Raw genomic sequence first — 24,249 nt, 5'->3', positions numbered from 1 at the left:
TTTAGGGGTCATTAAATGTTTGAATAATCCCTATCACTCATCTATCTCTCTATTGCATTTTTTCAGACATCCTCACTCAAGCACAGGGCATTTTAGTTTTCTTACTGATCTGTGCCTGTCTCAGTAGAAGCCCAGGCTACCTCAGAACCAGCTTGGGAGAATTGTCAAATATATAGCAACTGCTAGACATTCCCAAAACTACACAGGGGGTGGTACACACTGTCAGATAGCTGCCCGTAGAGGGAAGAATTCTATTTTACTTGGAGGCACCTTCTTCTTTCATAGGTATCACAGACGATCCTTAACTTATGATAGGGTTACATCCTGTTCATCCCAGGGCAACACTGTAAGTAAAAAATGAACTGGATACACCTAGCCCGCTAAATGTCTTAGCTTAGTGACTCATACATTATAGAGCATTGGGTGTTCACCATGTAACTAACTTCATGGCTGACTGGAATGCCACCATGGTCCAGCATTGTGAAAGAGAATTATACTGCATATCAGCAACACAGGAAAAAGCCAAAAGCCAAAATTGGAAGGGTTGATGCTCCTGGATACATATACTTTTGTACCATCCTAAAGTTGAAAGATCCTACGTGGACCCGACTGAAGTGGAGGACCATGTGCAGAATGACAACCTCTGTAGCATTCACTGAGCACTAGATATGCCTTGATCACTCATATGCTCTGATTTGCTCTTTGTGTAGTGTGCTGAAGATGAGGAAACCCGGGACCTGGTGAGACTGCATGGAGGACTTAAACCCCTGGCCAGTCTACTGAATAAAACAGACAATAAAGAACGGTTAGCCGCTGTCACGGGGGCCATATGGAAATGCTCCATCAGCAAAGAGAATGTGACCAAGTAAGACAAGGCACTCAGTAGTCTGTAGTAAAGATATGGCCAAGAATTAGACATAAGGGCAAAATAGTTTCTGCCTGGAAGCAAGGGGGTAGCGGGGGAGAGGGGTGGGGTAGGGTGGTTAAGGGAGGGGGTGGGGGGAAGGGGAGAGAAATGACCCAAACATTGTATGTACATATGAATAAAAAAAAAAGATATGGCCAAGAAACACCTTCCTATAATTTAATGCTATTATTGTAAAGGGTGGGCTCTAATGTTACTTAGAGATGCATATTTTGGGTTAAGTTAGCAGAATGAAGGGATTCTTAGAAATAGAAGGCTCTTCCTCCCACCTTACAACTCAGGCAATGATTTGCTAAGGGGCTCGCTGACTGGATCTTTCTACATGAATAGGCTGTTTTGCACATGGACAACCATTTAAATTAGACACCTGGTATTTCCCCAGACACCTATCAAAGTGCAGGGATAAATTTTCCACTGAGTCTTTAGAGATGAAAGTACTTGCATTATTTTTCCTTTTCTAAAGATACAGAGGTGGAGTCAGCAGAAAGTCAACTAGCCACTCTTAAAGAGTAGTTTTTTTGTTTTTGTTTTTGTTTTTTTTTTGCCATACTGGGATTTAAACTCAGGGCTTCACCCTTGCTAACCAGGTGGTCTACTAATAAAACCATACTTCCAGGCTTTTTTTACCCTGGTTATTTTGGATATAAGGTCTTGCTTTTTGTCCAGGCTTGTCTGGTTTGCTATCTACCTATTGCTCTCTAACATAGCTGGGATGTCCTCATGCCCAGCTTCTTCCATTGAGATGAGGTGTCACAAACTATTTTTTGCCCTGGCTGATCTTGATCTGCAATCCTCCCAATCTCAGCCTCCCAAGGAGTTAGGATTATAGGAATAAGCCACTGTGCCCAGTTTTCCATGAGTATCTTTAGGCAATTTCTTCTTGTCTCAATCTGATGGTTTCCATTAACAAGAAATTCACATGTCCTGACTATAACAAAATAAGTTTACTTAAGAATGTACAGGAAAGTAATACTAGATGAAAAGTAACCTCAGCTGATACAGTTTTTATCCTAATTGAAAGGTTTACCAAATTTCAACAAAAATTCAGCCATACCATGATACTGAAGATACTGCTGAAATTTATTAGAAAGGGAAAAATTCTATATAGGGTCTAGTAATTTTCAACTACTTTTTTATATCAAGAGTCTTTTTGGTTTACTAATATATACTGAAAAAGTTAAAGTGAAATTGAACAACAAGAGAGATGCTAACACTTATTAATGATTAACACTGAGGAGATTCGAGGCTGATAGATTTTTTAAATTCAAGTAGCACAAACTATTACTTATTTTGAGAGACTTATGAAACCCAACTAGGTACAATGAAGTTATGTTTAATGTGTTTAAAAATGAAAATATGTAATACATAATTCATTTCCATTAAATATTTAATATGCTTTGTCCATGTAAAGTTGTCTCCATAAGACTGGACAGAACTAGCAGAGTGGAATCACAGGGCTCAGATTTGGAGGAAACCATAGTTGTCTCAGAGGCTACACAGTTTGGTGACTTGGGGCACAGGTCTGGAGCAGAGGGCCAGGGATGGGTGCCAGCCTTACGATTTACCCAGCTTTAGGTTAGCCATCTGATAATGGTGGGGCTGCTGTACTGATCGAATGAACATGTGGTTAGCAATTCTTAGTTCTTATTTTTATTTTTATTGTGCTTAATATTATCAGCTAACTTTATACTAAAAATAATTTTCTCTCCTTCCTTCCTTCCTTCCTTCCTTCTTTCCTCTCCCCTTCCTTCCCATGACCTTAGGTTTCGAGAGTATAAAGCCATTGAAACTTTGGTGGGACTTTTAACTGATCAGCCTGAAGAAGTCCTTGTGAATGTGGTCGGGGCCTTGAGCGAATGCTGCCAAGAACATGAAAACCGAGTCATTGTCCGGAAGTGCGGTGGCATTCAACCACTTGTGAACCTCCTCGTTGGAATTAACCAAGCTCTTCTTGTAAATGTCACAAAAGCAGTTGGTGCGTGTGCAGTGGAACCTGAAAATATGATGTAAGTGGCCCTGGAAATGGAGAGATTTTATATGAGAGTGGTATGGGAAACATTTGGGTGCTCATAGAAAAGTGTCAGTACTTTGAACTGATGTGTACAAATGATGAAAAGCAAATGTATCATTATATAAAGTAATCACAAGCAGACTAAAGCAGGACTTAACGAGTCGAACTGTTACCTTTGATGAGCTGAAGGGCTGAGCTGGGCATTTGGGTGGATTTACAATAACCAGTAATCCATTTCCCATGTGGAAACCTTGATGCAATCAGCCAAATTCTTCTCTGCCTTTCAGAGACCAATTGTCTATCTTTCAGTGTAACTGGGGTCCTCTGTAACTCCAGGCAGCAATATTATAATACACTTGTCCTTGTTTCTTGCCAATTCAGCAAACATACTTGGAGCACCTAACTCTGAACTGGCAAAGTATTTTAAGTTTTTACCATAATCCTGAAGAAATTATTATTTATTGACAAAGTAAGACTTAAATGCAGACTGAAAATATTTGGAAAAATTGCCTATGTACCAAATATGTATAAACTTTTTGTTCTTGTTTTTACTTCCTACATAATATAACAGCTATTTACAAAGCATTTACATAATATGATGTATTATATTATATTAAGAAATCTGGAGATAAAATAAAGTGTACAGGATGCTGTGCATAGAGTCTATACAAATATGAGACCATTTTATGTAAGAGTCTTGAGTATCTACTTATTTTGGGGTCTGCAGGAGATCCTGCAGCCAATCCCCCATGGGTACCAAAGGACAACTGTTTATTTTTATTTATATATTTATGTATCTCTTCCTACCTACTTACCTATGTCCATCTGTGTATCTATCTATGAGAGAGAGAAACTCGTCTTACAGGATTGATTCATGCAATTGTGGAGGCTTGGTGAGTCCAAATGCTGATGGGGGTAGGCTGGCAGTCTGGCGATTCAGAAAGAATTGCAGTTTGAGTCCAAAGGCAGTCTGTTGGCAGAATTCCTGCCTGTCCAGGGAGGTCAGTCTTTGTTCTGTTAAGCCCTTCAAACAGATGATAGCCGTCTACAGTATGAGGGATGATCTGCTGTATTCAACATCTGCCACCTTGAATGTTAATCTCATACAAAAGAAACCCCACTTGCATGGAAACATCTGAATTATGCTTACCAAGTATATGAGCATTAGAACCCAACCAACTTGACACTTAAATGTAACCATCACAGACCCGTCCCTTGTCAACTTGGCACCCATGTGCATCTTTGTAAACCATATTTAATTTTAAATAAAGAAAATAACAAGATTAAACTTCTGCTTTACATGATATAACTATCCTGTATACAATTGAGAGTGCATTTCTCATTTCTCTAGAATTCCTTGGATGATATTTGCTCTTCTCCTTGATATTGTCCAATTTAAATACTACTGTTTAAAGTGAATAATGCTTAAATATAAGAACATGAGTTAATAAATCTCATGTTACGTGATGAAGAGGTACAGGAAGAAAGAAAACAAATGTCATGTGTAAACACACATAAGAAAGAAGTGTTCTTGACAACTATAGTCCTCACTTCTTTAACTGGTCACATAATTATAGCTGGTATCTATAACCTTTTCCCTCTGCCTGTTCTGAATTCCCTTTGCCCTTAGCAAGCACCTCACCTGGATATGGTTCTTTACCTGGTAGGCGACTCAAATCTTTATTTCTGGATGGTTTGGGCCTTTTGTAGTCCTGCCTGGATTGTGTCATTGTGGTTTTCCATTGACCTTCATAATAGATCATGGTAATAATAAGAGACACCTTAAGGGATCACCTGTATTCCACACATACTCTTCTTTTCCTCTCTAGTAGCATCCTAGTGTCTCCTTGATAGAATCAAACACCCCAGCCAGCACAGTACATTCCTTCTTGCCTACTGAGTTAGAGGTGTGAAAAGCCCAAAGTGACAGATGGCAGTTTTAACTTCCAGTACAGTGGAACCATTGCCATGTTTCCTAGTGCAAGGATTCCTTTCTTTGGAATTATGACCATAAGGTCGAAGGACAGAAAGTAAAAAATTTGCTACTGGGTAATAGTGAATAGTACCACTCTGATGCTTGGCTTCTTGGCCTATATATCTTGGTTATATTACTCAAATTTAGATGGCTCTATTGGCTTGACCTAAAGAATTCTAGAAGATCAACAGCCTTCCTTTATTTCTTCCCTTCTCTATCACCTTCAGTCCAAGATGGCAGTACTTAGCGAACATTGATTTTTGGGTCCAAGAATCACACCCATAATCTCTTCATTATATTGTTGTCCAGTAAGTGCATTAGTCAGCTTTTTGTTACCATTTTTACCATACATATGTAATGTATGAAGGAAAATTTAGTGAAGGCGTTGTGGTGAGGGTACTGAGTAGCTGGAGCACCTCATTGTGCTGACAGCAATGATGGGAGGGAGGGTGTGCAGAAGGAAGTGATGACATTTGGAACTGGGAGGAGAGAAGACAAAGGGGCCAGGTTTGGTCCTTCTGTAACAACTCTTTCACAAAAACTCCAAGCACTGCAGAGTAATTATCTCATGCCCCAGTGATCTAAATACCTACCACTAGACATCACCTCTTAAAAGTTCCACCACCTCCCAACAGAACCACACTGGGGACCAAGCCTTCAACACATGAACCTTTGAGGGGACACAATTAGATCATATCCAAATGACACCATCCAGCCACATCCTTGGTGTTCTTTCCCAAATATACTTTTTTCATTTTTTGCAATATGATAGATTGAAATTTTTCCAAATCTTCAAATTTGGCTCCATTTTACTTAACAATTCATTTTTCAATTTATTTCTTACTACATTTTACTATAAGCAGTAAGGAGAAAGTAAACCACACCTTCTACACTTTGTTTAGATATCTCCTCTGCTAAATATCTTCTACAAAAAAGTAGAAAACAATTCAGCCAAGCTTTTCTGTTACTTTATAACAGCGGTGGATTTTCCTCCAGTTTCACTGTCCATTTGAGACTTCACCAGAGTCACATTTGACCTCCATATTTCTAACAACAGTCTCTTCAAGGCAATGTAAGTTAGTTCTGCTGAAATGGCAGAAGTGTATTCTCTCACAGTTTTGGAGGCTGCATGTCTAAGACGAAGGTACTGAAAGGGTCGAGTTCTCCAACTCCTTTGATTCTATCAAGGCAAAGGGATCAAGTGAAGACTAAGTCAAATAATACTGATTAGTAGAAGTTTTCACACTACCAAGGAAACATTCTAAACTTATAATTTATGTTTCATAAATGGTAGAGAATGTAGTGATAGGGGTAGTAGTATAGAGCTTATATATCTCTATGGGCTTTATTTATTGATTGGTTGGTTGGTTGATTGATTGACTGATTTTGGTCATACTGGAGTTTGAACCAGGGCCTCTTACTTGCTAGACAGTTGCTCTACCACTTGAGCCATACCTAGCTCTTTCTTGCTTTAGTTATTTTTTTCAGGTAGGTCTCATGTTTTATGCTCAGACTACATCAAACCACAGTCCTCCTAATTAAGCTTCCCCAGTAGCTGTGATGATGGGCACATGCCACCACACCCAGATTTTTTTATTGAGATGACATCTTGCAAACTTTTTGCCCAGTCTGGCCTTGAAATGCAATCCTCCCAATCCTTGCCTCCCAAGTAGCTGGGAGCCATTATGCCCAGCTCTAATGGGTTTTATATTTGTGAGTTATTTATTGTTTTCTTTTAAATACATGTCTTTCCTGCATCATTTTACTCTGATTCACTTTTTCAAGAACTCTTTCTTTGACTTGCAGATGGCCACTCTCTGACTGTCTCTTTATATGGTCATCATTTTGTGTATACAGGCCTTTTGAGTCTCCCTGTGGTCCTAATCTCCTCTTTCTATAAGGGCACTTAACAGGTTGGATTAGGATCCACTATAATGACCTTCTTCTAACTTAATCACTTCTTTAAATGCCCTATTCCCAAGTAAAGTTTCGGGACCTAGGGTTTCAACATATGCATTTCAGAGGGACATAATTCAATCCAAAACAGATGTCATAATAGGTTCTTCAGGAGAAGTAGGGCTTAGGTGTATCCTTAATGAATGGATGGAAGAGTAGAGAAGCATGGTGGAAGGATATGAGTGGAGACCTGAGCAGTGAAGGGAGCACGCAAGGGTGGGTAGACAAATTTGAGAAAGAGGGGAGTAACTGAATAGGATACTGAGTCAACAAAACAGATGAAGTCAAAGAGAAGAGAGATCTGGATGGTAATTTTAGTTTCATGAAATCTCAGCAGTGTACCTTTTAATATCTTTGTGAACATTTAGTCCAGAGGTATTATGGAGGAAGAGTCAGTCTCTATACCTATCTGCTTACCCTGAATGAAGACAAAGCAAGGAAGGGAAATTTCCATTCACTCTGACCTCAAGGCCCCTACCCTGTCTGGAGAACTGCAACCCCTCTGATTCCACTAAGGAAAAGAGATAAAGGGCTGAATGATTCAGACAATGCTGATTAGTAGAAATGTTCGCACTACTAAGAAAATAGTTCAGAGTTATAATTTACATTTAATGAATAGTGCAGAGCATAGTGACAGGGTAGTAGTTTAGAGCCTATATTATTTCTAGTGGGTTATTGCTTTCTTTCAAATATGTGTCTATCGTGTGTCACTTCATTTTGAGTCACTTTTTCAACATGGGTGCCCAGGCTCTGAGATGCACCCTGAATACCTCTACAAGGTGCCATTCAAATTGGTACTTCATACAGAGCACCAGGCATTGCATGGCAGAGAACCAGGCAGGACTGGGCTTTGCTATTTTCTTCATTTGATTATTACAGAATGTTTATACCCTATGTGTGTATTCTCTGGTAGTACCTACTTTCTTCCTTTAGCTTACCTTCTTGGAATCTGAAGGGAAGAACTATTCAACCATTTAGTCCCTCTTTCTTCACAGGAAGCTGAAACTCTAGAAATAGTAGAACAGTTGTTTCTATTCTGCATGCTTATGACTGTGCAGCTGCAGGTCTTGTACACAAGCTTCATTGCCCCTATAACATCTTTTCAATTCGGTTCCTAGAGTTTTAGTCATAGATGTTTCAAACATTAAGGAGATACAGGTTGCATATATGATAACTTTAAGGGAAGACTGAATATTAACTGGATTTATAAAATAATTTTTTAACATATTTTTCTTTTTGAATATACATGACACATGCTTGTCAAAAATGGTTTTATGAATTTCTTTTCATTGTTGACTTCTCTTTGTTTTTGTCTACTTAGATTTCCTCTTTCATCAACTACCTATATACTTGCTTTGAACATACTTCCTCCTCTGTGCTCTGGGTTCAAGTTCTATTCACCTTTTACTTGCAATAGGTCCTGTTGAAACAGGTTCTATTTGGCATCACCTCTAGGCTCTTCCTTCTTTTTCAACACCTTCTTGCATGGCATTAAAGCATATTTTCTTAAAGTACATATATGATCACTTTGTTTGCTGGGAAAAGAACTTTCAATGACTTCTCAATGTTTTAAAAACCAAATCTCAGTCTCTTAGCTTGGTATTCAAAGCATTTGTCTTTTCACTGCTTCTCCACTGTGTTGGTCAGTTTTCCATTACTGTGACAAAATACCTGAGAAAATCAATTTAAAGGAGGGAAAGTTTATTTTGGTTCATGATTTCAGAGGTTTTAGGGCCTGGTCACTGGCCTTATCACCTTAGGCCTTTGGCAAGGACAAACATCACCCACTTTTGCATTATAAAAGATAGGAGAGAAGTAGAGTCTTAAGAGAAAGTCATCTGGGCATCTTTCATTTTATGTTGTCAACAATGGCCTTCTAGCCCAAGGAGACTTCTAGGGACAATTTGGATGGAAAAGGTATGAAAGACAATGATTACCAGGCTGCAGCACAGACAAACTTTTGGTGATTTGAAGTGGTACAGAATGATTGCTTGGATACCCACAACTGGGTGGAGCTGTGTTCCTAGAACAAAGGATTGGCAGGGTTTTGTGGGATTATGTTTGATGTAATTCCATCACAAAAGTAAATAAATTCAGACATAATTTTCCCACAGTCAGTATATTCCCTAACACAATATATTCCCTCTTAGGAAGACAGCCAAAAGAAATCATACAGTTTTGCAAAAGATTTTTATGTTGTTTTATAAACAACATAAACAATTTTAAAAAGTGAGTGGTTAGAGAACAGAAAAGAAATATCAAAATTACTGGACTAAAAGCCTGGATGGAGGCAAAAAAAATCTAATAAAAATAACTGAAAACAGACAGGAACATAGTATATAGGACATGCAAAATGAAGAATAAACGTATAAAAATGATAATAGAGAAGCTGATAAATGTGGAACCAAGGAGATCCAACATAAACATAATTGGTGTTCCTCAAATAGAAGTTGGAAACAGTGGACCAACAAAGTTGGTTTTAATTAAAGATGTAATAGAAGAAATCTTTCTGATAAGTTTAAGTCAAAAAGACCCTAGTAATATTGACAGAATTGCCAACAGCAATGCATATTCTGATTACTTGCATTCAAAAACAAAGGAAAAAAGTTCATACAAGCAAAAGAAGCAAACATGAGGACAGGCTAGCTTCCAGCTTCTTCATAGCTCCTTTTAATGTCAAAAGATACTGATTAAAACATTCTAAGAGAGAAGAAATACTGCTCAAGAATTTCATAGCAGCCACATTGCTCTTGGAGTCTCATGGTAAAAACACATTCCCAGGCATATGCAGGATTAGTGAATGTCATGCTCACTAGCTCTGCTCATGGCAGAAACCTAGTCAATCCATAAATTACTCAAATAAGATCTCAAAATGGCAAAGCCATAGTTAAAAGGTGCCACTGGAAGCTACTGATTTAAATATTAAACTAAGACAAAACAGTAGAGGAATTATCACTAGAGGAACCATTCAAATCTTACAGATATTGATAATGACAGTTAATAAAGCAACTGACAAAAATGAAAGCAAAGTTGGTGCAGGTTGGATGTATAATGGTGCCAGTTGTGATCATTTTGCACAGAAATAACTTGATGGACACTGCACCAAACATTATCTACCTAACATCTAACCATCATTCATCTACCCACTTATCTCTCCTACCTAACAATTCTACTGATAGGCATAAGAAGATGTTCAAGACAATTTACATTAACTGTTAACGATTGTTATTTCTGGATGGTAGGATTTGAGACATTTTTTTTTACTTCATTGTATTTTCTGTACAATCTGCATGATTGAGTGTGTATCTTTTTTATAACATCAAAGTTCCTGTTCAAAACTTTGTGCAATCCCATTTTATTCTATATGGTGCATAATGGTGAAGCAATACCAGCCTCAACACTTACCAATTATTTATCCTTCAGCAAATTAATAAATTATTTAATGTCTTGGTTACAATGTTCATAAAATAGAGAAAGTACTGGCACCTATTTCATTGGGTTGTCATAATGCTTATGGAAAGTGATTGACAGATAGTGCTAGGTAAATGTTGGCCAGTATTGCTAATGTAGCAGTAACTTTTGAATAGCAGTTTTAGAAGACACTACAAAAATAGAAAACGAAAGTCAGATTGTAGAGTAGCTGAACCCATCTATAGATAAAGACTATGTTCCTCAATTCCATGATACTCCTTTATCTAGTCAATAGATACTGTTGAATTTCCATAAATTTAAGCAAGGAAGTCCTGAATGGTGACTAATTCTCCTTAAACTCTCACTTGCAATCAAGGAGCTTTGAGGTTATGGCAAAGACATGTAAATAGACATGTATGTATTCAGGCCTTTGTATGTCATGCTAAGTTGGGATATTTTTTTCTTTTTGGATTTTGTTTTAAAGTCAATCCAGAGTCATTTTAGGGTTTCAATGTGTAGAGACAAGAAAACTTGTGATCATTTCAGGCCAGAGATAAATCCTGTGGAATATAATGTAATGAAAAATAGAGAAAACAGATTAAAGAAATTTGAAGGAAAAGAATGGATGAGACCATGTGAATGACTTAACATGAGTTGTCAAGGAGTGAGGAGTCAGGAAGCTAGACTGTTATCTCATCCTGTATAAAAATCAATGCCAAATGGATCAAACACTTTAACATAAGACCTGAAACTTTGACACTACTATAAGAAGAAATAAGGAAAACTCTGGAAGATATAAGCCTATAGGCCTAAGTAATTATTTTTTTGAATAAGAACCAGCTACTCAGGAAACAAGAGCAAGAATTGACAAATGGGACTGCATCAAATTAAAAAGTTTCTGCACACAAAAAGAAACTGTTTCTGGAATCAAAGAGACAACACAAAGTTGGAGAAAATCTTCACCAAGTATTCAATGGATAAAGGATTAATATCAGAATATACAATGAGCTCAAAAAACTAAACAGCAAAAGAACAAATAATCCAATTAATAAATGTGCAAGTGAGTTGAAAGGCGATTCGGAAGAAGAAATTCAAATGATCAATAAACACATGAGGAAAGGCTCAACATCCTTGACCATAAAGGAAATGCAGATCAAACGACACTGAGACTCCACCGCACCCCAGTCAGACTGGCAACCAAGAAGACTACAGCAAATGTTGGAGAGGATACAGGGAAAAAGGAACCCTCATACATAACAGTGGGAATGTAAACTGGTGCAACCACTGTGAAAATCAGTATGGAGGTCCCTCAAAAAACTAAGAGTAGATCTACCTTATGACAACAGCATACCACTCTTGGACATATGTCCAAAGGTATATAAATGAATACATGAGAGAGATACATACAGACCCATGTTTATTGCAACTCTGCTCACAATAGTTAAACTGTGGAGTCAGCCAAGGTGCCAACACCAATGAATGGATAAAGAAAATGTGTGTGTGTGTGTGTGTGTGTGTGTGTGTGTGTGTGTGTGTGTATAATCATGGAATACTACTTAGTCATAAAGAGAATTATGTCATTTGCTAGAAAATGGATGGAACTAGTGATCATTACTTTGAGTCAGATAAGCCAAGCTCAAAAAACCAAATATCACATGCTTTTTTTCATGTGTGGTGCCTACACCTAAAGTGATGATGGTGGTGACAATAATAATAATTGACATGAATGTTAAAGGGAGATGGTCTGATGGGGGATTAATGGGCAGGGGAAGGGGAAAGGAAAGGATACGGAGTGGAGAAAAGGATCCAAGAATGTTACATGTATATGTTCAAAGACAGCATAATGAAACCCATGAAACACTATACATAAGGGGGGAGGGAAAGGGGGAAATGGGAATGTAATAAGGAGGTTAGCTTGCTCAAAGTATACTGTGCACATGTATGGAATTACGACAATGAAAAACTCTCATATTAATGTATGCTAGTTCAAAATAAAGGAGAAGAAGGAAAGGAGTAAGAGAGGAGAGGTGAGGAGTCAGGGATGTTATTCAGGTTTCTGGCTTGGGTACCCATATGGCTAATGGTGCTACTTACTGATGGTGGAAGACTACTGAAGGAAGCCTAACCTTCACATGGAGAGAGACTCAATCTGTTCATCAATATACATTTCATTCAGTGCTTAACCTGGCTCAGGGTAGGCAATCAATGGACAATTATCATATGATGGGTGAATGGTGAGTTCAGGTATGATTCAGTAGACGTGGGGGTCTCTGTGGGATATCTAAGTGGTGATGTCAGCCTGTCAATTGGATATTGAAGTCTAGAGCTTAGGATAAAGATGTGGGCTGGGCAGAGTTGAGTGTTTGAGAACTGAAGTCATGGGTAACGTGAGGGATTGTGAGGAATAGACAGCTGAGGGAAAAGTGAAGGTCAAAACCCAAACCCTGAGCCCGGTTTTTAAGGACCATGAATGAACAACAAAAAGATGGCTATAAAAAAAGTGAGAAGATCAGCCAAAGAGCTGTGAGGGAAACTACAAGAGTGAGTTTTTGAAAAAACAAAAGGAAGAGAGTGTTTAAAGGGAAGAAATTGATCAAATGTGCCAAATTATACAGTAAATTATACAGCATCTAACTGCCCTTGCTTGCACAACAACTGTTTGTCCGTGTAGCTTTCCCACAAGTGTTTTTTTTTTTTTTTTTATAAACACACTAAGCTAGTTTTAGAAACCAGTATTTTGAGTTTGGTAAGAATCCAAAAGATATTACTTTAGGCATCATATTTCAGACATGGCTATTATTGCTAGAAGTTTAGGATTTATTGCATCTTTGAGCTTTAACTTAGATGTAAGGAAATGATATATACCTCTCTTTAAATAATTCATGGGTTGGAACTCATTTTAATGATTAGCAGTGTTATGTGTTAGTGATTTGTGGCTGTGGCTAAAACTTAGGTCATGTAGCAGGATAAACACACAAACTCTTTGCATGGTTGTACTAACTTTGCACAATAGAACATAAGCAACTCTCATCCCTAATATGCTTCTCAGCCAGAATAATTTTTGGGGGGCGATACTGGGGTGTGAACTCAGGGTCTTGAGCTTGCTAGCACTTGAGCCACACCCTCAGTCCTCAAGTGGTTTTTTTTTTTTTTAACTATGGTTTTGTAAGTCTCCATTGGCTTTCAAAACTCAGTTGTTTCATATTAATAGTTCTTCTCCCTAGGATCTAAAACAGAATAATAAATACACTGAAGTATTGTTTGTGAAAAATTCATGTGAATTTTCCTGTCTTGTTGACTTTTAATGTCTCTATTTGATATGTACTGAAGTCATCTGGAGGTAATTTGGCCTTCAAGTATATAAAAATCACACCAATATTGCAAAAAACCATTAACACTTGTGTTTGGGGGAATATAATTTTCTAACAGAATGCTATAAAATGTCAAACATCTAAAATATTGTAGCTAAAAACTGCAGAAATATCTACGTTTTATTTTCCATACCTTAGGAACTTTACTTTTTAAATTTTCTTTTTAACTTTGAAATAGAAATTAGACTTACAGAGAAGTTGCAAAACAGAGTTCAGAGGGTTCCCATGTGCTTTCACCCAGCTTCTCTTAATCTTCACACCCTACAGAGCCGTAGTAAAATTATACAAACTTTCCATTGCTCAAGTCCAGTTTTTTAACTTTGAAGTGTTCTAAAATTTTCTTCATGTGGATTTTGTTTATTTTTGTTCACTTCATTCCTAATTATTTAATCATCTTTGTTGATGATGTAAATGGTTTAGTTTTATTCTACGTTGTAGAAAAAATAGTTTAATTAGCTTTCTATTTCTGTAACAAATAGTTGAGCTAATCAGCTTATAAAGAGAAAAGATGTATTTGGCTCACAGTTTTGAAGGTTTTAGTCCATGATTGGTTGATTCTGTTGCTTTTGGGCCTGTGACAAGGAAGGAGATCCTGGCAGGAGCATTTGATGGAGGAAGTCTGTTCACCTTGTGTGCCAATACAGAAGAAAAAGGGACAGGAAGAGGAAGAGACAAGGGTCCCATAATCCTTTCCAAGGCACACCTCCAATGACCTAAAACCTCCCATTAAGGCTCCACCTCTTAAAGATTCCACTACCTCCCAACAGCACTATCAGGTTGGGACCAAAGCTTTCACACATGGGCTTTTAAGAGTCATCCAGATCTAAACTGTAGCAGCCATGACACCCTTGAACTTATAAACACTATTGAATTTTGCATGTCAATTCCATATCCTGCTACTTTGCAAAATGTTTTTATCATTTGAATTCATTTTATTGTTTATTCTCTAGGGCACTGGTTGACAAGTATGGTCTATAGACCAAATCTTGTTTTTGTAAATAAAGTTTTATTGATACATAGTGACAGTCATTCATTTATATATTATCTTTGGCTGCTTTTGTGCTATGATGACAGAAGTGGATAGTTTCCATAGACTGAATGACCCACAAAACTAAAATACTTGCTGTTTAGATCTTTACAGAAAGTTTTGCTGAGTTCTCTAGAATATTCTAAAGGAATTTTTATTTCTTTATAAATTCTTATTCTTCAAATTGTTTTGTGTAATCTCATTCCCTAGTACTTACACTGATGGATAGTAATGGAGATGGTGAGTCTTTTTACCTTGCTCCTAATTTTTGTACAAATGCCTTTAGTATTTCCCTGTAAAGTAAAGTAGTGGTTTTAGGTCTAACATATATTCACTTTATCATATTAAAAAGTGTCTCTCAATTTGTATTTCAAATTTTTATTTATTAGGAGTAGGCGCTGGATTTTGTCAAAGGCTTTGAGTATTTATGGAGATTACATTTTGCTGTGATTTTCCTTTCTACCTGTTAATATGGTGAATAGTATTAATGGCTTTTTTTGTTACTGGGGATTGAACTCAGGACCTTGAACCTGCTTGGCAGGAGCTTTACCACTTGGATCATGCCCCAGTAGTGTTCAGAACCAACCTTGCAATCCTGGAATATGTCTCACTTGTTTATGAGTTACTGTTTCCTTGGTATGGCTTAGGACTCTGCTAATATTTTATTTAGTATTTTTATAATGATATTCATGATTGATATTGGTTTATAGCTTTCCTTTTTTTCTGATTTTTTAAAAAAAATCTATATCAAATCTAGCTATCAATGTTATACGTGCTTTAAAAAAGGAATCAAGACATCTTCTTTTATTTTCTGTACTCTGAAATAATTTATTGAGCCATGAGATTATCTGGGTTTGAAGGGTTGGTAGAAGTCTGCTGTGCAATTCATGAGTTTGCTTTTTTATTAATAGTTTCCTCTAGCTCTTTTGTAGAAACTGCCCTGTTTCTGATTTCTATTCTAATGGAGTCAATTTTAGCAAAGTGAGTCTTCTTGGGAAATCATCAATTTCATTTGGGTTTTCAAATTTATTTGAAGCTAAGTATGGTGTCACATACCTATTATCCCAGCATCGAGGGTAGAGGCAGGAAATCATGAGTTCAAGACCAGACTGGGCCACATAGCAAGTTCCAGGCCAATATGGAGCTATGTAATGAGATACTGTCTCAGAAACAAATAGAACAAATTTTTATTTAAATAGTGGCATGCAAAGTAGTGTCCTATGATTTTAAATTTCATCTGCTTCTATGGTAGTTATTCTCTTGCCATTTCAAATTTTGTATGTGTTTTATCCTGATGAAGTTAGCTAGTAATCTTTCCCATAAAAGATTACTTTATTAATTGAATATACTGTTCCATTCTTTACCTCATAAATTTCTTATTTTATCTTTATTATTTCCTTATTACTTTCTTTTGATTTATTTGCTGTTTTTCTAACTTTTTTGAGCAGGGAAATTATGCCATTTATTTGAATTCTTTTTTAAAAGTACTAAAAGTAGTTTGTGCTATGAATTTTCCTTTGGCAAGTCCTTAAATGTATATCCTATCATCATTTTTAAGAATTTCCATTTATATCTCCCTTTTACCACAGGAGTAGTTTAATAGAATTTTTTAATTCCCTAAGGAAGATCCTTTTCTTTCGGTTAGATATTTATATTATACAGCCTTTTGGTCAGAGTGTGTAGATTATTTTATTTCCACTAATATGACACTGATAGAAGATGAATTTTTGTGAATGTTGAATGGGTATTTATATTCTACCAACAGGGAAGAGTTTGAAGTATATTCTTAAGAGCTTCTATGTTGGTGTGCATTTGATTTTTTTTTTTTGAGGAAGTCAAATTTTTATTGTGCAGGATGGGGGTACATTGTGGCATTTACAAAAGTTCTTACAATATATCAAATATATCATGCTTGAATTCACCCCTCCACCATTCTCCTATTTCTCCCCTCCTCGCATTCCTTGATCTGTTTTATAACTGAAAACGATGTAACAAAATCTCTTAGTAGTGTGTGCTCTTACCTGTGTCTTCTTACATAGCAAGTAGTTTTTTGCTTCCTAAAGGCAAGAGCTGTATTACTTGGTGCATAACTATTTCTAATATTTGTGGATTGTGACTTTTAACAGTCCAAATGCTATACTTTGTCACATTTGGTAACAAACATGTCACTTTGGTTTGATCTCTACTTGGCATAGTAGCAAGGTCTTTATCCCAGCTTTCTTACTGTTTCCATACACCTGTTATGCCTTGGTTACCCTTTTATTTTTCAGTCTTTCTGAATCCCTTTAAGTGTGCTCTTATACATAATATATAGATGGGTCTTGCTTTGTGAGCCAACTTAAACATATTTTATGTTTTAATAAGTGAATTAAACCCATTCACACATACTTGTTTATATGACTAAAATGGTATCAATGCCATAATATTTTAAAGTTATTTACATTTTTATTTAGTATGATTCTTTTATCAGACTTATAGTCCTTGCTCAAAAAATTTTTTGTTGTTTAGAAAGGCTTGTGTTCTTGATGTAGTGGTTACCTTGTATCTACAAATTTTTCTAATGTTTTCATTCTGCTGCTTTCTGATTGAGCCATTAGCTATTTAGTTTCTTCATTTTTGTCTTGCTTTGTTTTTGGCAATACTGGGGTTTGAACTCAGGGCTTCATGCTTCCTAGACAGGCACTTTTACTGCTTAAGCTGCTCTGCCAGCTCTAGTTTCTCCATTTTTATTGGTGTCTTTTAACTCACAGCTATTGTCTGTACAGTAATCAATGCATTGGTTCTATTTTTCTCTTTCCTTCCTTCTTTTTCTCTCATCTTTAAAATGTATTATTTCTATTTTCCATGATATTGAACATTCACACATTATTACTCTACCCTGTATTTTGCCTTTGTTTTAATCTTAAATCAACATTTACATATGTTTATGTACATATGTGTATATATACGCATACTAATATATATATTAGTATAAGCTAAGATTATAGATATAAGCCACTATACTCAGCCCAACTAAATCATCCATTTTTTGCTGAAGTTTTGCAGTCATTTTTTAATTGTTTGAGCTTGTTTTCTGGGAGAATCTTTAAGAATGGCTCATGGCTCAATAAGAACTTCTTATAAATTAAAACTCTTTTTCTATAAATGCTTTGAGGACAGTCTTGCTAGCTATATCTTTGATTCCCACTTTTTCCCACAGAGTTAAAAAAAAGATATTAGGAGCTCATGTATCTTTGGGCTTTATTCAGTCTCTACTGTTCTTTTACATAAATGTCTAGCATATGGAATTCAAAGCATGCTGAAATCCTAGTGTCCTAAGTTTTGTATTATAAGAAAGTCACCTTCAAATGTAAAGAACAGGTTTCAAATAAAAGTATTTGCTAAAAAAGAGTTAAATTTCATGGGTTTTTTTGACAGTCCTGTAGTTTGAACTCAGGGCCTTGTGCTTGCTAGGCAAGCCCTTGAGCCATGCCCCCAGCATTTTTAAACTTATTTTTCAGATAGGGTCTCACATTTTTGCCCTGGCCTCAGACTATGATACTCTTACCTCTGCTTGCCTGTAGCTGGGACCACCATACCTGGATTGTGTGTTGAGATGGGGGGGGGGTCTCACTAACTCTTTGCCTGGGATCACCATGAGCCTTGATCCTCCTAATATCCACCTCCCAAGCAGCTGGGATTACAGGCACTATGCCTGGCCAAATTTCATGTTCTTTAGAGGATAATTAGGTCAAAGTGGTTTTATTCACATTTTGGAATGTCCAAGATTTTAAGGAGTCTTATGTAACCATTTATTGAAATGACATACTAATTTCCAACAATTTATTTGATAAAATATTTTCCTTCCACACATTGTAAAATAAACATTTGTTGAACTGATTGTTACACAGCCCATGCAATGAAAGACTCTTTTTATAAAACATACACACAAGGATAGTATTAAAAACTTACCATGGAATCTGTAGCTCTAAATTTCCTGTCCTCTGTGGTTTGAAAATAATGATGTTGCATTTACATAGTTTTTAAAGAGTTTTACATTGAATTTATTTGTTCTTTCTAACGATGAAGAAAAGTAGAGTTATGCTTATTTGTATATAGAAGGGATTTAATCTCTTTGTGGCTTTCCAGTTATTCCTTTTGCCACAGAATCAGTGTTTATGACCTTTTGGAGTTTATACAAGACATAGAGTATATGTTTCAAATGTTCATATCAGTAACAACATTTTTCCTTATCTCATATCTTCTTTGTTTTTCATCTTTGTGCTTTGAAATGATGTAGATTTAACTGGGATACAAAAACAGAAAATGAAAAGGAATGAAGTAAATTGTTTAATCTTCCAAATCTCATTCTAAAACAAGCTTTGAGGCACTTTGTATTTGAGGATTATGTAGATTTTGTTTCACCACCTTATATGTTGTATGCAGTGAGTGTAATGTGCTCGAGTTAACAGCTGAATAGTCAGTACTGTGCCCCATGTGAGACAGTATGTGTATGTGTGTTTACAAGGAAATAAAAACAGTTTTAAACTTTTAATTTGTGAAGTATAATACACCTAAAGGAAAGTAGATGAGTAAATCATTAGAAAGGGAAGATATCTCTATCTGCCGTCCAAGTCTAGAAGTACTATCATCACCGTGAGCCCTGTGTGCTGCCTTTCCTCCTTACAGCCTACCCATTGGACTAGACTTGAGCACCTCAACCTGAAGGTTGCTTCTTTCTTGGCTTTTATAGTTATTTCAGTATCTTCTTTTGTTTTTGTAACTTTATACTTGGGAAGGCATTCCTGCTAAATGTAGTTTAGTTTTGTTTCTATTTGGAATATATCTGAATGGAAGCATGTAGTATGTGCTTGATTTTATCTGACTTTGTTATTCGACATTGATAGGTCACTTTTACATGTAATTATTCAGTTTGATGAGTTTTAACAATTTTATTTACTTACATAACTATCAGCTAAAAGTAGATATAGAACATTTCCTTCATGCAAGAAGATTTTCCCATATTTTTCGATCAATCATCATGGCCACTCTAAGAAACAACTTCTTGATTTTGGTCATTATTGATTAGTTTGGCATATTCTTGGTGTGAAATAATGCTCAGTTATATAATAAACACTCAGCTGTTAGAAACTTCCAAATAATACACAAAACTGATTCCACAACTTCACACTGAAGTTCAACCAGAACTGATGCTTAGTATGGCCCATCTTCTTTTAGTCAATCTAGTAGGATGAAAAGGTTAGCCACTATAGATTTCATTTTTATTTCCCTGATAATTAGTGATATTGAATAGTTTTTGTGTGCTAATTGAACACATATATATATTCTTTAATGTACAGTTTCAATTGAATTGCCTTTGTCTATTTGAAGAAGTCTTTTACATATTCTGAGTACAAATTCATTACTTCATATATGTACTGTGGAAGATTTTTTTTCTCAAGAAGCATTAAGGTTGCCTTTTGAATAGAAACTTCTAATCTGATATTCAACTTGTCATTTGCTTTTTGGAAAGGAAGCATATTTTTGCAAAATTAAGGGCAAGGAAACACTCAGCAGGTCACACAATTTAAACACAACTGAAGATATTGCAGAACTGACTCAGAGCTCCTCTGCATCATCTGAGCTGTGCAATGTACATGTGAGAATTTAAATTTTTTATTTCTGAAATTACTTTTTGACAGTAATTTGACAAAATCATGTGTAATAAATCCACAAATAAGGCAGGCTTACTCCATATTGTTGGGTCTAGTAGGAGACTAAGATATTGGACTCTGGCTTTTATTTCTTTTTTGTCCTTTTTTTTTCCTCGATTTTCACTTCGGATACCTTTATTGTCTTTGGTTTATAATTACCTTCGTTTGTTGTGACCAGTTTGCTGAATAAACTCTTCATTTCTAATACTGTAGTTTTCAAATCTGGCATTTACATTGGTTCTTTACACACAGAGCTTTCATGCCCTAGTTAAAGAATTTTCTTTCTTCTGAATGTGGTTATAAAACTTTTGATAAGTACATAATTATAGTCAAATTATTTAAGTGTCTCTTTATCAGGAAACTAAAAATTACATATGAAAGGATATCCATTTGGCATGGTATTGTTCAGTCACTAGAGTTCATACATGTACAAATAAAAACAGACCAGCACCTGAGATCAAATGGAGTGCAACAGAGAAGCCAGTGATATAATAAATATCTATTGCTCTAGCTATCTAGTAACTACCTATTAAAACTTAGGATAAAAATCACAAAGTGTTCCTGAAGGAGAAAAAGCTGGTGCTCTACCTCTTTGTTATTGAAGATTCAAGTACTTAAAAGATTTAAATGTAAACAGAGTAAGTTCTAAGAAGACAATAGAAATATTGCAGTTTTATTATCTTGGGTTGTTTATGGTTAATTCTGAAAATGAGATAAAGATCATAATCAGACAGGAAATAATTGATAGGTTTAATTATATAAAAATTTACATGCTGAGAAAGAATTAAGAGAGAAAGAGGATAAAAATCCCTTCTGGCTTCAGTGGTGGTAATGACGATCATTAAAGGGAAAGTGTAAAACACTGACCACATGTTTCTGAGGGTGCCTGAGTCTGGTTGATGAGAGAAACTCTTTAAATAATAATGCCAGCTAATGAAATTGAGAAGATGGGCAGATTTGGAAAAATTACTATTTTACAGTTCCCAATGAAATAATTCTTTCAAAGATAATGAATGCTAACACTGGAATGTAGGGAAAGGTTACTGGAACAGAACTGACTCAGGGTGACGATTATGACCCTATAGATCGTTATTCAGTGAAAAGGGAAAATACATCTGTACAATGGAGAGAGCTAACATCACCACCATAATTAAATGACCAAACTTGGCATCTCTAAGAGTGGGATACCGGGGCATTTTGTGCCACTCGACAGATTGCAGTCACTGGCATGTGATTGGTTCTCACTTAATACCGACTGATACTAAGAACAAGTGATTTTCTGGCATAAAAGTTGCTAGAGTCTTCTAGCCATGTTGCTTACACCAGCTATAAAAGTATAGGCTTACTGGGGCCAAGGAAATCTTGACATACCTCTCTAGAGGCTGTTATCTTCATGACATTTTTACAAATTCGGTCTCCCATAGCCTCTTTTTTGTGATTTTATTAGCATATAATTGTTGTACAGGGAACTACAGTGTGATATTTACATGTGTATTTAAACATATCTCAGTTGAATTTACCCCTCTCCTCCCCTCCCCCCTTTTTAGAACAACTTCAGCAGGTTTCATTCTTCTCTTTTCATATATGAATTTTCACATCCACCATATATACCCTCATTCCCCTTTTCCTTCTGCCTACTCCTTCCACTGGTCCCTCCCACCCCCGCCCTGGAAAAGATCAATTTTTCCCTCTTGCCCTTCATTTTTTAAAATTAAATGTATGTTCATTGTCCGAAGGGATTTGCTTTGGTACTTCAGGTCTGTGTATATCGTGCTTTTATCAAATTAACCTCCTCCTCTCCATTACTCATTCTCTATCACCATGCTCCCCTAATAATCAACAGCTTACTGTACAGTGCATTATATTATATTCATATAAAGATGGGTTGTTTCAATATCTTCCATTCTCTAACATTTTCCTTCTCTCTCCCACCTCCCATGGGTCCCTCAGAAAGACTAATTTCTGTAGCCTCTTTTGAACAATGCACAGAGATAGAAACATTAAAACTTTGAGGATTTAAAAAAATAAAATTTTTTCTCATCAATGAGGTTTTTATATGGACGGTCATTTTAATTCTGACATGCATCTGTGTTTCCCTTTATACTGAGTTTGTCAACATAGTTTCAAAACCTGTTAGACTTCACTTGCATCTCATAAGGCTGTGGTTTAAGGACATCCCGTTCTTTTGGGCCACTTTGTGTTATTCTACCAGCCACGCTTAGTTGGAGCTATAGTGTTGTCATCCAATAGTATTTATTAGTGTAACTTTCAGCAAAGACCGAAATTTTTAGAAAACATGCAAAATTATAATTTCAAAATAGACATATTGGTTTTGCCAGAAGGCAACCCTGTGACCTGACCCATGCCCATGGTATGGGTACAAACTGTTCGCATTTGTTCACATTTGTGACCTCAGTGGGCAAGCAAGCTAGCCAGACTTCTTAAAAGTCCTGGCAAATGTTAATGCAACAAGAGAGGCCAAGAAACACAACAAACAGCTGCATCATTTTGGTTTGTTTGGGTTTTTAAAAATACCCAGAGTACGAGCATCTATTCTTTTAAAACTGCTATTCTGCCAGCCAGGCAGTTCCATTTCCGTGATAAAGTTTCATATCCATTTAAGCAATATTCTCTGGCTGTCGCAGCGGACACCATGCATGTTTGCAAGAGATGATTCATGATGTTGGGGAGGTGATGTAGTAACTGGGGAGAGAAACAGGTACACATGTGACTACAAGGTAAAGCAGTGTGCTGTAAGTGCCAGAAAAGGGGATAGCAAAAAATTTAAAAGCTTAAAGGAAACCAGAGGATTTGCAAAAGAGGTTTCATTTGTTTGTTTTGCTTTGTTTGTTTGACACGGGGTCTTGCTGTGTAGCCAGGCTGGTCTCTAACTTATCTTTCTGCCTCTGCCTCTCGAGAGCAGGTATTACAGGGAGATTTTGTTTGATCTTAAACAATGGCTTCTTTGGGTAAGAGAGAGAAATGGCCTGGACATCTCTGATAATTGGAAGAATTCCTGTGTTCACATGGGACCCTATGCACACATCTATCTATGGGAGCGTTTATCATATTATAATGCTCTCTCTCTCTCTCTCTCTCTCTCTCTCTCTCTCTCTCTCTCTGTAGTTAGACTGTCATTTCCTGAACAACAATGTACATACACTCAACCCATTATCTTCAGATTCTCTGCAGATGAAATTCTTGCATTTGCTTAGTTTTATTTGTGAATGAAGTTTACAAATAAACTTTCACAGTTCCCTGCTGCTCATCTGTGGACATTTTAGAGCCCAATACCTCCGTTTTCAGCTGAGGTCAGAAAGGTAAAACCCTGTCTTCTTGCTTCAGCCCTCCTGTAAACAGGTGTCCTTAGCAGTCTAGTTACTTTTGCATTTGTGTGCTTTGGGTTGGTGATTTTGCTGTTTCAAATGCTTCTAAGCATATTCCTGACATGTTGTTCAGTGTTTCTAAGTGCTAGAAAGCTGTGATGTGCCTTGCAGAGGAAATATTTGTGTTTTGAGTTTTTTTAAGCATGAATTGTAGTGCTATTAGCCATAAGTTCAATAACAATGATTCAACAACATTTATCAAATAAGGTGTCTTTAGACAGAAGCACACACAAAACAAGGCTACATATCATTCCGTTGTTGAAAGTATTCAGACCAGAGGCTCACAGGAAGACAACTTTATATTTCTCCTAGGCACAGAGGCTCAGCATTTTCTCATTTAGTGTTTGCAGTGACTTTATAGAACCTAAGAACCTCTAATGTGTGTGTGTGTGTGTATGTAAGGAAGGAATTGGAGGAAATAAAACAGCTCCTAAAAAATTTGACATACTGAGCTTAGGAATCGTGTTTTTATGCCATGCAGTCAATGGGAAGCC

General features: G+C 36.4%; 1 protein-coding gene across 2 annotated transcripts in view; it reads left to right on the top strand.

Moving 5' to 3' along the window:
* Odad2 (outer dynein arm docking complex subunit 2) overlaps positions 1–24,249 on the top strand; it is a 183,008-nt gene that overhangs the window by 72,835 nt on the left and 85,924 nt on the right. For both annotated transcript variants that reach the window (XM_074056313.1, XM_074056312.1), the window contains exons 16-17: positions 711–865; positions 2,689–2,931. In XM_074056313.1, the coding sequence (XP_073912414.1) occupies positions 711–865; positions 2,689–2,931 (398 nt within the window). The remainder of the gene's footprint in view (positions 1–710; positions 866–2,688; positions 2,932–24,249) is intronic.

This window comes from Castor canadensis, chromosome 15, assembly GCF_047511655.1.
Source record: "Castor canadensis chromosome 15, mCasCan1.hap1v2, whole genome shotgun sequence".
Classification (NCBI taxonomy): Eukaryota; Metazoa; Chordata; class Mammalia; order Rodentia; family Castoridae; genus Castor; species Castor canadensis.
This window is presented reverse-complemented; position numbering and strand designations above follow the sequence as displayed.